Source organism: Condylura cristata, unplaced genomic scaffold, assembly GCF_000260355.1.
Source record: "Condylura cristata isolate star-nosed mole 26May11 unplaced genomic scaffold, ConCri1.0 scaffold00015, whole genome shotgun sequence".
In the NCBI taxonomy this organism is placed as follows: Eukaryota; Metazoa; Chordata; class Mammalia; order Eulipotyphla; family Talpidae; genus Condylura; species Condylura cristata.
In genome coordinates, this window is record NW_004567116.1 from 36613655 (window position 1) to 36630356 (window position 16702).

The 16702-nt window shown below is 44.1% G+C and overlaps 1 protein-coding gene across 1 annotated transcript; it reads right to left on the reverse strand.

Annotated features, from left to right (window-relative positions):
- Window positions 1-10359: 10359 nt before the first annotated feature.
- On the reverse strand, window positions 10360-11334 carry LOC101629239 (olfactory receptor 51D1). The gene has a single exon (XM_004683677.1). The coding sequence runs from the start codon at window positions 11332-11334 to the stop codon at window positions 10360-10362; it is 975 nt and encodes a 324-aa protein (XP_004683734.1).
- Between the last annotated feature and the right edge of the window lie 5368 nt (window positions 11335-16702).

Consider the following 16702-nt stretch of genomic DNA (forward strand, 5'->3'; position numbering starts at 1 on the left):
ATCAGAGGATAATGACAAGAGAATCAGAGGATAATGACAAGATCACAATGTTGTTGCAGAAGTATATGAACTAAGGACTTTCAAATGACATTGTAAAAACTTCATCATAGTTTACAAAGCATTTTTTCATGTTTCCATAAAAATGAAGAACAAGTTTTCTGAAGGTGTCTGAAGTTTTCAAAAATCTTTCATTCCTCCCCCCACCCATTTGTCAGCTTGTCGCTTCACCTCACACACACACTCATACACCTACCCATTGGCAGCCAGTCTCTAATAATGGCACAGACACAGCACCATATTGAGAAACTAGAAATCAAGGAGAGGAAGAGTCAACTGACCTGGAAGGGAATAGGCTCAGCTGCAGAAAGCAGACAGCTGTCCTGGGGATAAAATATCAGGTTGGACCTCAGAAGTTTGCAGCAAGAGAACAATTAAAGGATAGAAAGGGGGCCAGTGGGCAGAACTGAGTGTTGCACTTCAAACTGCTGGCTCTGAAGCAGCCCCACATTCCCTTTAGGAGGCTGGACAAGGGCAGGGTGGCACAGAGTTTGAGTGGCCCAGCCATTAGTAATTAGAACATTCGAAACCAAAAAGGAAATGGGATCAATTTGCTCTTTTTGAAAATAAGATACAATTGAGGAAAAGTAAACAAGGTTTAGCCTTCTTTTGTGCTTTCTTAAAGAGCTGCTCTAATACCAGGAAATAGCCCTGTGCTTTCAATTTTCTCTGAAAAAAAGTCACAAGTCCTAGGGAAGTTTCTTAGAGAATTGGGGAAAGATTATTTCTAACCCAAAATTATCTCTGCTTAATAAAACTTCTATGCATCTTCTCTACATCATATGTAAGAAAACTCAGGCCCATTGTAACTGGTAAAGCAGAAGTTGAACCTGGACTATCTAAGTCCAAAACTTGTACAACTGTCCCAATTTTATAGCACCTTTAATCAAGCTGCATCTTCTGAGGCTTATAAGATCTACTCATGAGGTAGGAGGAAATAAGAAGGGCTTGGTGAGTCAGATCCATGGCCCAAGAGAAAACCAAAGCGCAGTCAGAGGTCCTCTTCATAAGCCAACCAATTGCCCTGTCCTTCTTCACAAAGACTATTTCAAAGTTAGTCTCTAAGGAATACAAAATTTGAGGACCCATAAGTCCAGAAAGCCTCCAGGACTCACCTGACCAGCTCTCCCTACTTACATTCAGTGGGGAAGGGAAACAAAAGAGATTCAGTGGAAATTGGTAGCCACTGCCATTATCTGGGCTAGACACACAGACTGCTATGGAACATACACACATGTTTTGCCTAGAGCTGTAGAGAGAAACCTCTGGTGCCAGCACCAGCTTCTGTGGGAACATCTGGAAGAGAATGTCCTTGGAGGGAAGCCCAGAAATACCTGGGAGTCTCTGGCTCCTACTTCCAGGCCCAAAGAGGGAGGCAGGCAATGGAGCAAGGCTATAGTGGGCAAGGACGGTCGGAGCTCATCATTGGTTCCCAGAGAGGAATTTCCCTGACCCTCCATGGAAGGGGTACCCCCACACCAGCCCTACAAGAGCTAATCTACAACCCCTGTCCCCCTCATTTGCTTGGATTTGAGAGGCACACAAAGCCTTAAAGGGCTTTGACCATATTTTTTTAGAACATCTAAGATGCAAACTGAAAACTGGAAAAAGTAATTTCTAATTCAATAAATCAAAATGAGGCTCCGGCCCTCCCTGGTGGCGCAGCGGGTTAAAGCACAGCACTGAGAATCTAAAGCCGCTTCCACATGAGTTCGATTCCCGCCTGCCCCGGAGGTGACCACATGGCGTGGCAGACCTCTCCTGACCCGCCCGCTGCTCCCCTCAGCAGTGTACTTCGTCGATCTGCCTGTTCTGTTCCCCGCTCTGCCTATGGTGAAGCCTCTCACCGCCCCTGAGCCTCTGGCCTGTACCCCAGTTCTGTATGCAAAAATAAATAAATCTTAAAAAAAAAAAATGAGGCTCCAAGCCCCTCTCACTTCACTCAAGTTGGCTCTGGCAATGGGGCTTGGGTATCTGTCCCTCCACTTCCCGAGGGGTCAGAACCACTCAGAGTTCCACAGAGGTCTAGATCAAAGCTTGTTCTAGGTACCCTGCAGAGCCCCATGCTCATCAGAGCGGCTCTGCATGTAGCCTGCAGCAGGGAGATGTGGGGAGGTAAAAGAAGGATCTGAGAATTTGATCAACACATGGATTTTTTAACAACTACTTACTGACTTCTGTGTGTTAAGTGCTGGAGACACTGAGATACAGAGTAATGAGTCTCAAATCACCCCTGAATGATGGACAGAAACTGAAGTAAATATGCCACTGTCACAGTGTGCTATGAAAAATGCTAGGACAAGGGGCAGCACAAGGACCTCAGGGAGCAAAAGAGATGATAGCTCAGCAAGTGGTCACACTCAGATGACTTCCCTCAGGAGGTCAGTAGGCAGACACAGCCACATTCACTTAGACGAGAAAAACAAGACAAGAAAAACATATTAAGTGCCTACTGTGTGCCTAACACTGGAGATAAAAAAAGGAAAAGATCACTGCTCTCATAGAGCCCATGAACTAGGAGGGCATTATCAAAAAGAAAAGAAATAAATGCACCCCAAAAATTCAAAAAGAGATTAGGGCACTGAAGACAAGACAGAGGGTAGGCTAGAAAAGGACAGCAGTAGACCACCCAGAGTTGAGACAAAGAGTCAGTGAAAGCCGCTCCAAGGCCATGACATGCGAGATGAGAACCGTGTGACGGAAAACGCCAGCAGTTAATTCCAAGGTCTAAGGAAACAGCATCCCAGGCAGAGGATTCAAGAGCTAAAAGTCTTGAGGTGTTAAGTGTTTGAGGGTTCAATACAGAAAGAAGGTGAATGTACTGGGTTCGTCAGAGCACAAAAGTAGTTTGGAGGATAAGATTAGAGAGGAGGGCAGGAATCAGACCACGGCATGGCTTGTAGGACATTGCAAGGAACTTTGATTTAATTCTGAGTGACTTGGGGGAATTGAAACAAGAGAAATGATCTAATTTTTTTAAGTGTAATACAAGAGACGGCACTTGAAAAGCTACAGGCTATTCAATGTGACTGGGATAAAGTGTGCAAGGCAAGGAAGTAGCCATGTGGACACTGTTTGTTTGTTTTTTCAAGTAGGTAGAAACTGAGCCCTGATCCAAGTCACAGACTGGATCAGACCAGAGCCCCAGAAAGATTGCTAAGACCCATTCTCCAACAAGCCTCTCTCTTGTTGTAGAATATTGAATGAGCCACACTGCCTTCAGAGTCTGCACCCCAAAGAAAGCAATTGTCTAACCCCTTCATCACAAACTGAACTTTGACCACACTAGCTGGGGTCCTGGTCCTGATCAGTTAGGACCCCAGTCAAACAAGGACCCCAGTTCCCTGTCCCAGCTCTATCTTCTGCCCCAGTGCCCTTTCATTTAGGCCAATTCCTGCCAGGTTCCCAATGTGCACGCCAGTACACTGATCACTGAAAAATTGCTTGAGACCTACCCATAGGCAGCCTCTAACACCTTCCACACTTTCACTCACCATACAAGCAGAGAGCTTGCAAAGGCTGACTATTCTTTGAGTCAGGACCTTCCTTCACAGCCTTGTATGTCTGGTTCTTCACAGGCTGGCTTCTCACTTTCTCTGCAGGTTCAAAGAGAGTCTACTAACTACTAGAAACCCCTGGACACAGCCATCTCCTGCACTCACCTCAGTTGCCCTGAAGGAACGGGTGCCTTTCCTTCCTGGAAGCTTCCTAAAGAGCTCCAGCAGACTGCACCAAAGTGCAGCCTGCTCTGTCTCCGCCTCCTGCCTTGGACCTCCCTGGTCAGTTATTTATTCTCTGTCTTCCTTCCTCCCTCCTACTTCTCCCAGCTGGGGGAAGAGTTCTGCCCAGGAGGTCTACCCTCAGTAGCCAACTGTGGATCTGGATTCCTTTAGGCCTCTGTGTCATGGGAAGGTGCTGGGGGGGGAGGGGTGAGCAGTGGAAGGAGGGGCAGTGGATAGAAGGGTCTCTAGAGTCTCCCACTGATGGGTCCTGTACCAACCGGGATCCTCATACCAGTTTCTAGTGCAAAGTTGGTCAGGGAACAGCCCAATTGTGTGACCCTGGTTTTCATGAGGGGAATTTTCTAAGATTTTTTCCCCAGACTTAACAAACTCAGCCAAAGGAAAAGAAAAAAAATTTTTTTTTCAGTTGTCTCCATGATTAACTTTGTCTCCTTCCTGAAATTCTATCCTCCACCTTCTTTCTGTTGATAGCCCTGTCTTAGGACCCTGCTGAACTGGATCCCAACAGACCCATCTGCCTTTCCCCAATGCTCAAGGGTTTCATCTTTGTCCCCAGCCTCTGGGGCTGTGTCCTGCTAACTTGTAACAGGGGTCCCCAGGGCCTATGCCTCTATCTTCTACTCCCTGGCCTTGGGTTTCTGAACATCTGGTTGAGGAAAAAATATGGTTTCCTGATCTACCCCTCCCCCCTAGTCCAGCCTTATAAGACCAATGGCATCTGGTTTTTCTATTAAGGGCAAAAATAGTGATAGAACATTTTGAAGGATTGTAGAGAAATTTGAAAAATGTGAAACAAAATGTCTCACATATTTAACTAAAAGGAAGACTATAAATAAAGCAAAGTGAATATTAATTGATTTTCCTTTATTTTTTCACAAATCAATTTCACAACAGTGAACTTTTTTGTGAACTCAAGCTGGGAAAAGTTAGACTTAAGATGAGGCCATTGTATCACAGACCACAGCAGGGCCAGTGAAACAAGAGTTACAGAAGCTGTCATCTGGTGGACTGACACTCACTGCCATCATCCTTAAGACATTTCTGCCTCTGCCCTCAATGTCCCTACATGTTGACTGTGCAAGATGCTAAAAAAAATCTCCCCTAGGAACTTCTGATGGAGTAATAGGAAGTGGCATCCAGTTGAAGAAACTAAGAAATAAACCAGACAAGAAAAGAATACATACTGTATGGTTCTCCTTATATAAAAATTCAAAAACTGCAATCTAACATAGAGTGACTTAAAGTATTTCAGTGTCTCTTGGGGAGTGGAGGAAGGGGTGGTTGGAGGGATGGAAGTGAGAATTTGCAAAGGGTACAAGGAAGTTTTGGGCATGATATATATCTTCCTTATCTTGATTGTAGTATGTTTTATGGATGTGAACATATCAAATACTTTACATGTGTGCCATTTATTTTGCACCAATTCCATATCAGCACATAATTTAAAATTAAATATATCCAGTGGTTAGAGGCAAGAAATACCTTACTTCCCCCCGAAAAGAATTTTGTGGGCACCTAATCTCATCTCCCTTTAGTGACTGCTTCTTCTCAGATAACCTAGTTCACCCAGATGCCCATTAACTAGGGAAGCAGCCTGTCTGGACTCTCAGTGCTGCTGGCACTAAAGATCCTGATGACATTCTTTGTCCCAAGAGGAGAATTTTAGAATAAGTGAGCACAGGATGATAGTGATTGGTTTAAGCAAAAGAAGAGGTTATCTTTGATATTCAAGAATTCCCCAGTGAGTCTGCAACACCCAGCATCCTCTTGTTAGGCCTTAGATGTATCAGTCCACTTGCACAAACCCCTGCCATGCAATAGTCACAGGTGTGCTTGGATGACCACAGAGCTATGGAAACCACAGTAGAAAAATAGCATCTCTCACTTGGCCTTTGAACTTATCAGTGATTTTCCCCCAAGGCTGAATAGACCACTCTCTCTGCTGAATGATGGGGCTGGGAGGGGCCTCCACCAGAGCAGGGGGCTGGGATCTCCTCCACTGAGGATGACTAAGTGGATATTGCTCAAAGAGTTGCCTACTTTGGAAATATGGCGGTGGGATACCACCCAATCTATCTAATTACTAAAAAGTTGGGGGTTTTTTTGTTTGTTTGTTTGTTTGTTTTTGGTTTTGTTTTTGTTTTTTAAGGCAACCATGGTTAAGTGGACTTTCCTGGGCCAGACAGGATAAAGGATACTGAAATGGGGTGCACCAATATAGGGATGGTTCCACAGTAGTTTGACTCACTCCAGCACTTGACATTTACATGCCTTCCACCATATATTAGCAGGATCTCATACCTGAGACTGTAGAGTTGTGACATTGGGACAAGAACCTTAAAATTGAGTCACTATCCCAGTTTTAGCTGTATAACCTTAGGCTATTCACATGACTTCTTATAACTTTTTGAGTTTCTCCTCTGTAAAATGGGAACAGAGATGTTATCTACCATACAGTGCTGTTTTTCAATCATAATTGATTATTAGTAGCTCAGGAAAGTACTTTGTAGACTTTATAAAATAACCAGGTGAAACTGATTTATAGAGAAAAAAATTAGATGGGAAGGGATGGAGGGAATAAGAATGAACTTGTTTGTCTAAACAGAACCAGAACCCACTCAGATTATCCCCCTGTCAGAAAGGTCATTGATGACATTATATGCCAGGTCCAAATAAATAAAACGTAAGCCTTGTCCTCAAAGGGGACTTACAGTCGTCATATGCTTCCGGATAAAGGATGAACAATACTTGTCATGTAATTACTGAACCTCTATCACAAAGAGGTGATAGTGGGAATATAGAAATTTAAGTTTTATGACTGAGGGAAGTGGAGAGACTAGGGGTAAGGGGGGCTAAAAGAAGACTTTAATATAGGGAATTAGTCAAGCTTTCAAACCTGCATAATTACCCTAGTCATTACCAGTTTTCCAGGTAAAGAGATTCTAGATGACTTGGAGTTAACCCACAATCTCCTAACAATGACTATGAGGTAGTCTGACCAGAGACACTGCAAATTAGACAAGAGACTAGCGTCTGGCCTTGACCCAGAGGGGGCTGTGGAAGGTGAACACTACTGAACTTTGACCATTGGCCCCTATGATGGAATAAAATAACTCGTTTTATCAGTGTTATTATTTAATGCTATTGCCACCAACATTTATTAGCTTCTTTCTGTTTCCCATGTGTTTTCATACCTATGAGCCTATTTAATCTCAGCCACCCATCAGGACCTACTTTTTTTTTTTTTAAAGATTTATTTATTTGTACATACAGAACTGGGGTACAGGCCAGAGGCTCAGGGATGGTGAGAGGCTTCACCAGAGACAGAGTGGGGAGCAGAACAGGCAGATCGATGAAGTACACTGCTGAGGGGAGCAGCGGGCGGGTCAGGAGAGGTCTGCCACGTCATGTGGTCTCCTCCGGGGCGGGCGGGATTCGAACTCATGCGGAAGTGGCTTTAGCTTCTCAGTGCAGTGCTTTAATCCTCTGCGCCACCAGGGAGGGCCAGGACCTACATTTTTGTTTTATATTTCTACATTATATTCTGTACTTAAAGTTTCCAAAATCACGGAGGCTCCATAAGCTGAGTATTTGGCCCACATAGCAAAGCCAGAGATCCTAATCTGTATCACATCTAATTCCAACTCCACATCGTCTCTTTTCTTGACATGAATATCAGTCACATGTAAAGGAAGTTCTTCAAAAAGTTTTCTTTTCCAGATCATGCTTAGTGAGATAAGCCAGAAAGAGAAAGAAAAATACCGGATGGTTTCACTCATAGCAGGAGTATAATGGACCAGGCGAGAAAATAACAAAAATAATGAACCATATACCAGAGACATTTTGTGGGGGTGGAGTGGGGAATGGGATCAAAAACGGGGTGGGGGGGAGGGAGAGAAATGCATGGGACTATGGTGGTGGCACACGGGTGATTTGGTGATGGGAAACCTGCGGGGATTACAATCGAGATGGAAAAAAAAAATGTGCAAAATGATGTAAAAATAAACTTTTGTAATAATTAAAAAAAAAGTTTTCTTTTCCTCTGCTTTTATTAGTAAATCTGAATTTCATTTGTAAATCAGACACCAGTGGGGAACAAAGAATTTCAATTTCCCTGAAACTTTGTGAAAGCAATTTATTAAGAACTAAAGAGCTATTTTTATTCACGGCAAGTAATTGTCTGCACAGTTCTGGAAGCTCCTCCACATACACTAAAATGCACACTGTTTCCTAAAATTGTACCATAAGATAAACATGAGTATAATCATTTATAGCATGTTTACAAAAATTTGTTGTTTACAAAGAATGTCCACAGGACTTAAGCTTCGCAAAATTACTGTTACTGTGATAAGATACAGAAGAGGGAATGAGATCCAGAGATTTTGTATAAGCTGCTTTATGACATTTCCAGGATTTCTTCTGTATTCTTTCTTCTGCCTCAAATGAACCGATATTGTTTCCTGCCTATAATTTTTCACTGTGAATGTTTTTTACCTACCAGATTCCAGGAACTGGCACATAAGTCAGCATCCCTGGAGTGAGAGGCCCCAGGGAGATGCCAGAGCCCGTGAAATGTCCTATCGGTCTCCCCCACTCCACCCCTACTCATGGTCTCCCCAAAGGTATTAACAAAAATCCCTGCAATTGACGGAGTTTAAACATGTTTGGTTAATCTACAGGTGATAGAAATCAGAACAGTGATGGGCCTGGCAGGAGGAAAGCTGCATGGAAGGGGCACCAACCAGCAGCCTTCTAGAATAATGGAAACCATCCACTCCTCACTGCCTGTTGGTAGAGGTATTAAATTATGGTGCTAGGTCCTGTTGATTTACATGATTTATTTTAGATGTGAGATGTCAAAAAAGCAAAACATTTTAAAAATAAAATACCCCGAATGCAAAACAATTTTTTTTAAGAGAGATAGTCAGCATACCAACAAGAAAAGGAAGGGAGACAGGGTGATTGGGCAACCGGCCTGAGGCAGGAGGCCAGGGATTTAAGAAAGTAAATACGTTTACGTTAGGACAGGACATGTGGGAGAGGAGTTGGGGGAGAAGTGACAGAAACACCAAAAATCCTGTGGTCAGAACAAAGAAGATGTAGTCTGACCTTTGAGAAGCTGGAAAGAGGGAGTTTGTAGCTTCTATCACTCCCAGAGTCTAAGGCATAATCCATGTGGAGCCCAGGCAAGAAACTGGGCCTTGTACTGTCCCAGCTCTCATATTGGCAAATAACTCCTGTACTTCCCAACAAAACCTCTGTAATTTCCCACTTCTATCTCTGATGCAAGCAGACATCATTCATCCATCAGTGCCAGAACACAGATGCTGTACTCACTCTCATTCCATATGATCCACAGCAGCTACGTGAAGGAAATATGCCTGAAAACACATGCACCAGGCATATGCCCAACCACAATCACCACAAACAATACACACACATCCTTCAAGCATGGCAAGCCACCTACATGTGACCAAAAACATAAATCATACAGAAAGACTTCCTATCACATTCACCATGCATGACAGATCTGTGTGAAGATGGACAACAACACACACACTCTGAAAGTTTGCACCATCCCCACCCACACTTTCCACACACTCAGCATGTTGCATATTCTACATTGCTACAAATATATAAATGCTTTGCATTCTACACATACAATCTGCATTTACATTTTATAGTTTACATCTTACAAATATAAAGAAGAGTTGCAGGCAATATTTTCATCAGACACACATAAAGATACTGCAGAGACACATGTCACACACCAACTCACCTAAATTTAAAAAAATGTGCCATCATATATATTATTCATGAAGCATACACATGTCAGGACACACCTTCACCAAGATATCACAGACACATATTCTACGTTCTCATGCTCTCACATACACACACGCTGTTAATAACATAGATATATCCACACAGTCACGGTCACAACCAGAACACACAGTGCTCGGAGGGTGTTCAATGGTGCCTATAGACGCATGAGGGCAGAGCCCTCATAAATATACACACATGAATATAGAAACACAAATACTCCATGTTAACTTTCTCTTCCCTTATTATCATTTCCCTTCCCTGGCTCCAGTTACAGTCACCCAAATACATTCATAAACACCTAAAAATAACCATGTAACCACTTTGGGATCCAAGAAAGAAAGTTTATAAACAACAAAAAGTTGTTGACATGAATGCAAGAGAGCAAGAATAATTAAAATTATACAACAAGACTGGAAAGAATTGTGTGTGGCATTTACAGTCTTCTTGTGTCAGAAGTGTTTATGCATTCTGGTTAAAACAGCAGGCTAACCCCAGGGCTCTGTGGCAGAGACACCAGAATGATGATTCTCCAGGATGGCCTGTTCAAACTGGGTCATAAGTTCTTTTGCATCAACAAATTCCTGGAGATAAAAGTCCAAGGCCTGTTTAGATAGTAGGAAGCAGAAAAAGCCCACATCCCAATGGGCTGCATGCTCCGATCACCAAACCACTTGATGGGATCCTACTGTCCCCGTCTTTAGCAAAAATTGCAGATACCACAGGCTGATCTTGCTCAACTTTTATCCCAGGAGAACAAACGGAGGATCCGTGAACGGATCTCCTTGGTCTTTGCGCCATAGACCACAGGGTTAACCACAGGTGGTAGTAGTAGGTAGACATTAGCCATGACCACATGGAGCAGGGAAGTAGGTCCTCCCAGTCTGTGCACCACAGAAAGTCCAATGAGAGGCACATAGAAGACCAGAACCGCACAGAGATGGGAGATGCAGGTGTTGAAAGCCTTGAGCGCTGCACCTCGAGAGGACAGCGCCAGCACAGCCCTCAGGATGAGGATGTAGGAGAAGCCAATGAAGAGGGAGTCCACGCCCATGACTGAGAGTATGATGAAGAGTCCATACACTACATTGACCGTGGTGTCGGTACAGGACAGCTTCATAATATCTTGGTGCAAACAGAAAGAGTGTGTGACGGTGTGTTTGCGGCAGTATGACAAGCGCTTCAGGATGAAGGGCAAAGGGAAGAAGAATACAAACCCCCTGGCCAGGGCAGCTAGACCTATCTTGGCAACTGTAGGCCCTGTGAGCACAGAGGCATGCCGCAGAGGGTAGCAGATGGCCACAAAGCGGTCAAAAGCCATGGCCAGCAGGACAGCTGACTCCATGGCTGAAAGAGCATGAATAAGGAACATCTGGGCCAGACATATGTTGAACTCAATCTCCTGGGTGCCTGTTAGGAAGAGGCTGGCCATCTTGGGCATAGTGACAGAAGAAAGTACTAGGTCAATGGTAGAAAGCATGGCCAGGAAGAGGTACATGGGTTCATGTAGGCGCCGTTCCACACGGATGATAAGGACAATGGTCAGGTTTCCCAGGGTGGCTAAGGCATACATAAAACACAGGGGGAACGCCAGCCAGAAATGTGTGTTAGGCCCCAACCCAGGGATGCCCACCAGCAGAAAGTATATTGGGTGGACCAGAGTTCCATTGGAAGTAACCTTGACTGGAACCAAGAGTTTAGGATTCTGCATTCCAAGTCCAGGGTCTATGAAAGAGGAAAAGAATAGAGAAGAGAGGGAATTTATAAGGAAGGGGCACTAAAGCAGTGAAGGTAGCTGAAAGATTAAGTAAATCTAGTAATTCTGAACTACAGTCTCTCTGTTTTCAAATTCTCCTTCTTGTATCCCGTTGGGGCCCCATTAACCACAGAAAATGTACACAACAGCTTTCATTTCCAAAGCTGCTATTTCTAACTAGCAACACTGCTCTTGGTCACTTTCCAGTCGAGCAGAAAATTTTGCATAGAAGCATCCACACTGACACCAGCTAATTCTCCTAATGCCAGCAGGGCTATGGTTGGTTTTAGTCCAGATCTCAGTCTATGGTGTAGGGTTCAGTGTAGGATTAGACTTCAAAAAGCAGGGTTTTTGTTTAGGTCTGAGTGGCACTTGGCAAGCTTCCCTGATAGAATCATCTCAAGCAGTTAGTGAAATATTATCCCCCCAGGTCCTACTCCTGGCACAGAGCATCGAAATTTCCAGGGTACAAGTCTGTAAATATGATTTTAAAACAATAAATCCTTTCTCCTGGGTAATATGTTTTTAATAAGAGAAATTTGAGGAGAGCTGTTCTGGTGTTTGGGAAGGTGGAGAGATAGGGGTAACAAAGGCAATCACTTCCAGTACTCTTAGCTCCGACAAAGGAAAGAATTAGATTCTTTCATAAAGGCCTTTCAAGGGCTACCTGAATCAGCCTAGATTGTGCTTGGCTGGGGTGTGGTACAGAAGCCCAGTGCAACTGAGACATGGACAGAAAATCCAGGACTAGCTACTCTCCACAGCTCATCCCCTTCTTCCACTCCTCTCCCTGCTGACTGCAGGACCCCACCCCCCACCTCCAGGCACAGCTCCACAGAGCCTGCTGCATCTTCCTGTTTCCACTTGGATAGCTTATGGGCTTCATACTCATCCTGCCCCAAAAGGACTCTTTCTAAATGTTACAACCTGACCCCCCAAGTTATCCAGGTCAGGGCAGTTAGTCCCATCTTCACTTCCCTGTCCTGTCATGTACCGGAATGATTTTGCTTTTCCAATTAAACTACTACAGTCATTCCTCTTACTTAACACACCCTTCCTGCATCCCTCCCAAACCTCAAATCATATCATTACATCATATCATCATATCATTATATTATTAAATCCACTCTGTTCTGATTATGAAAAGAACTTCCTAACTAGGCTTCCCCAGCCATTCCAGTTTATTTCAAACCCCCCCCCCCCACAATCCCCACATAATTTCCATGTACACAGTAAAACTGAACAAGCTCCTTTTTAGCAAGCTACCAGGAGCAAGTTACCCATAGCCTTTGAGATGAAGACCTGGATTCCCTTAGTTTGCACTCAAGCTCTTCCATGGTGTTTTAAGTTAACTTTCTAACCCAGCTTCTCAGTTTTCTTCTTCAATGCCAATCACTACCACACATGAGTCTTTCCCGGGTAAATGGGTTCCCCTTGCCTTGTCTCTTCAGTCAAAGGTAGAAGTTTGGAATTAGTGGGTCCTTCCTAGCATAAGGGATAACACAAAGACTGGAATGGGCCTCACGTGGTTTGAAGAAAGTCCTCGCTGGGTAGGTCAGGGGACAAGGTCTGGAACCTGGCAGCTGAAATGTGGAAAGTGTGGGAAGTATGCAGCTGACAGGTCTCTCCCAGCAAGAAGATTGTCTGCACAGAGGCTGGCTCCACGGCTCACTAGCCCTCCCTGCCTGCCCCATCCATACTGCTGCTCATATATAGCTTCTCTGAGACACAAGGGAATTGTGGGGGATGATGAAGAGTGAGCTACCAGGGCTCCCTTGGAGAGATGTTCTGCTCTGGGGCCCCAAGATAACTAAACTCTAACTCTAACCCAAGGGGGTGTGCTCTGTCATGTAGGCCAGCTCAAGAATCTAGAAGGCAGGGAAGTGCCCTGCAGTGGTGAGACAACAAGGATGACAGGCGCTGGAAAAGAAGAGCTAGTGGAATAGAGGAGTGGGTGCATGCCAGAAAGCACACAGACACTCCCATTTATGCTCAGAATGCACTATCCATGGGGATCCAGGGCAGTGAGGCCCACCGCCTCTGGCTTCTTGATGCTGCCCTCTTGTGGTCTCAGAGGAGAGTTGCAGTCTCCTGATCACTGGGTGATGGCTAAGGATAATTCTTTAAGGACTGAGGGGATCTGTCCATTTGAGTTCTTCCCACTGACTATGCAGAGCCTTAGTTCTCCCTCCCTCTCAAGCCAATACTTTCTTCCTTGGTTTCTAATCATTACTCCCCTGTCTCCCCCTAAATAAAACTGTGGAGAGTAGTGTTTAAATATGGGGTTCTGTCAAGAATCAGACCTATATACAAATTTGAGTCCAACCTCTTACTAATGGCATGACTGAACCTAGCCTCAGTTGGATGTGAAAACCAAAAAAAAATTCTCTCATAAATATTCATGCTCACTATTATTGCTGAAACAGTTGTAAGAGCCAGTGAAGTAGGAGGAACTTTAGTGGAGATGGTACAACACAGACCAAGCAAGAAACTAGATTAAGAAGGAAGAATGGATAGCAGTGCAGAGGGCTGCTGAGAGATCAAGCTGTAGACACACAAAATGAAATGTTAAAGGTTATCTGAGTGGAACTGTTGCCACGAGTTAGTGGGAATAGAAGCTTGAATGCAGCAGCATGAGGAGGGGGTTGGGAAGAAGTGGAGAAAGTAAGTGTAGATTACTCTTTTAGGAAGTTTGTATGTGAAGGAAAGGAGTAAATGGACACACATAAAGCTCTAAGGAGACATTTTTTTTTAAGATTTATTTATTTATTTATTCATACAGAACTGGGGTACAGGCCAGAGATGCGGAGGGTGAGAGGATTCACCAGGAACAGAGTGGGAAGCCGAACGGGCAGATCGACGAAGTACACTGCTGAGGGGAGCAGCGGGAGGGTCAGGAGAGGTCTGCCACGCCACGTGGAGCTCCTCTGAGTCAGGCGGGGATCGAACTCATGCGGAATTGGCTTAAGCTTCTTAGTGCAGTGCTTTAACCCGCTGCGCCACCAGGGAGGACCACAAAGGAGATTTTTTTTAATAGATATTTTGGACCTAGAAAAGCATTGAATGCTATTAAATGTCAGTAGGATGAAGTTAGTGGAGAGGTTCCCTGTACTTTACTTGTCACATCCCCAGTGGAGTTCAAGACAATGACCAGGTAGGGCTACTGTCTAGAGGGTTAAACACGTGTTTAACTCAGAGTTTCCTTCACTTAAACAGGCTAATATTCTGAATTACAAACGTGGCTCTGTCTATTAGACATCACCATTTAGTTGTCTTTCAAGCACCTCACATTCAGTGCCTCCAAATAAACTGGTTAGCTCTATTCCTCAGTCTATGCCCCCAATCTATGTTTTATATTCTCTATCACAGAAATTCTTCTGTTGCCCAAGCCAGAAACCTAGAAGTCACCATCCCTTTCTTCTCCTTCCCTCTTTCAACTACCTCCTCAACCAGAGTCAGTAAGTCACCAAGTCCTCTTTATTTTGCCTCCTGAATACCTTGTGAATCAGGTGACTCCAGATTATCTCTTGACTTGCTCATCATCAGAAAAACTTGTTCATTGGTCACCCAATAAAGATCTTTCTTATCAATTTACTATCTACTCTGGCCAGTATAGTGTGGCCAAACATCAATCAGGCATCCTCCCACGGGCCTTAGAACAACAGGTTGAAGCTCATGCTCATAGCCCAGCTCATAAAGCACCTGTAAACCATCTCAGTGGATCACTCTATGCCCATCTCCAGCAAATGTACCTCTAGTCCTGCCTGCTAAGTCCCAGGTGCTCTGAAAGTAACTACTACTTCAATGCTTTTTATCACAATTAAACATTCACTGAAGTGTATTTTATGTGTAAGATTCTCTAAGTTTTCTTAATAACTGTGTATTCAATGACCTAGCATCTCTTGTAGGCAGCTGGGTCTATGTCTGGGTTTCTTCAGCCGTCACTGCACACAAATATACTGCTATGCTTCCGGAAGTTCATGGCACTTCACACAGTTTTCTCCCCGCGTTCTTGCTAGGTCTTCCTTGCTCCTGCTCCATCCTTTTGCTCCTAAAATGGCTCTCTTTTCTCTACTCCTCATTTCTCTGTCTCTTGGGACATCTGAGCCTAAATAGGTATTCTTGGTAACTCTGCTCTCCTTTTGCATCTAGTAATTGGTCCCCAGTAACTCAGGAGCATCTCCAAAAATATTTCCACCTTTTTAGGCAGAACTTTAGGTCTTAGTTTAGATCCCCTCCTTCATTCCTGCTGTTCTTCCCCTGCCTAAATGAGAGTATTGCAAATGTAAAAGGGTGATTCCCAAGGAAAGGAAAGTTTCCAGGTTCCCTGTCCCATCCAGAGAAGGGTGGAGCTGACCAGCGACTAGAAGAGAGGAAGAAGGAAGAAGGAAGAATAGAGCCAGAAAGAGACCTAGAGGAGACCTGGAGCAGAGAGGCATGTGAAGAAGCTGTTCTTGCTTCTTGGTCTTGGACTAACTGAAATAGATATGGGTGAGAGACTAACAGGAAGTTTAGCAATGGCGGCTTTCATCATTTTTATTTTTCTCCAGCTGTCCCAGACATACTGGCCCTTCCTGTTCCTTTCTTAGGTTCCCACAGGAGGTGCCTTAGACTTGTGCCAGGACCCTTAGGAGTCAATAACGGATATGGACAAATGCAAATTACAGATGAAAAGAAATCCCTTTTAATTATTTCGGTTCACAGAAGCGCCAGGAAAGTGTGACTAATTTGAACCTAGAGAGTGAAGATATCATTTGGATCTGGGCTTCAATTGAAGGATTTCCTGAATATTTTCCATGTAGTCAGGATGTGTCTTTATTTACTTATTCAGTAAAAACCTAAGTATCAGGCAGCACTGTGTGTGTGTGTGTGTGTGTGTTTAGGGTACCAGTTGAGTTTATCAGGAAAACTCAGAGTTTCTGTTTTATTTGTTTAAATGTCAACCCAGCATCTTCAACATGCAGCTAGGAGAGGTAAATTATCATGCAGGAAATTGCACTCCATGGCATTAAATGATGCCCCCAGTCCCACACTAAACTTGGTCACAGAACTAGAAATGCCTCGCATGCTACTGTTTAACATGGAAAACTTGTGGCAAATGAACAACTTTTTTTAAAAATGCATACAAGGACAGGGTGCGGGCCAGCAGCGGTTGGGGGGGGGGGGGAGTTGAGAGGATTCACCAGAGACAGAGTGGAGTTCTTCCCCCTGACTATGCAGTCCCTTACTTCTCCCTCCCTCTCAAGCCAATACTTTCTTCCTTGGTTTCTAATCATTACTCCCCTGTCTCCCCCTAAATAAAACTGTGGAGAGTAGTGTTTAA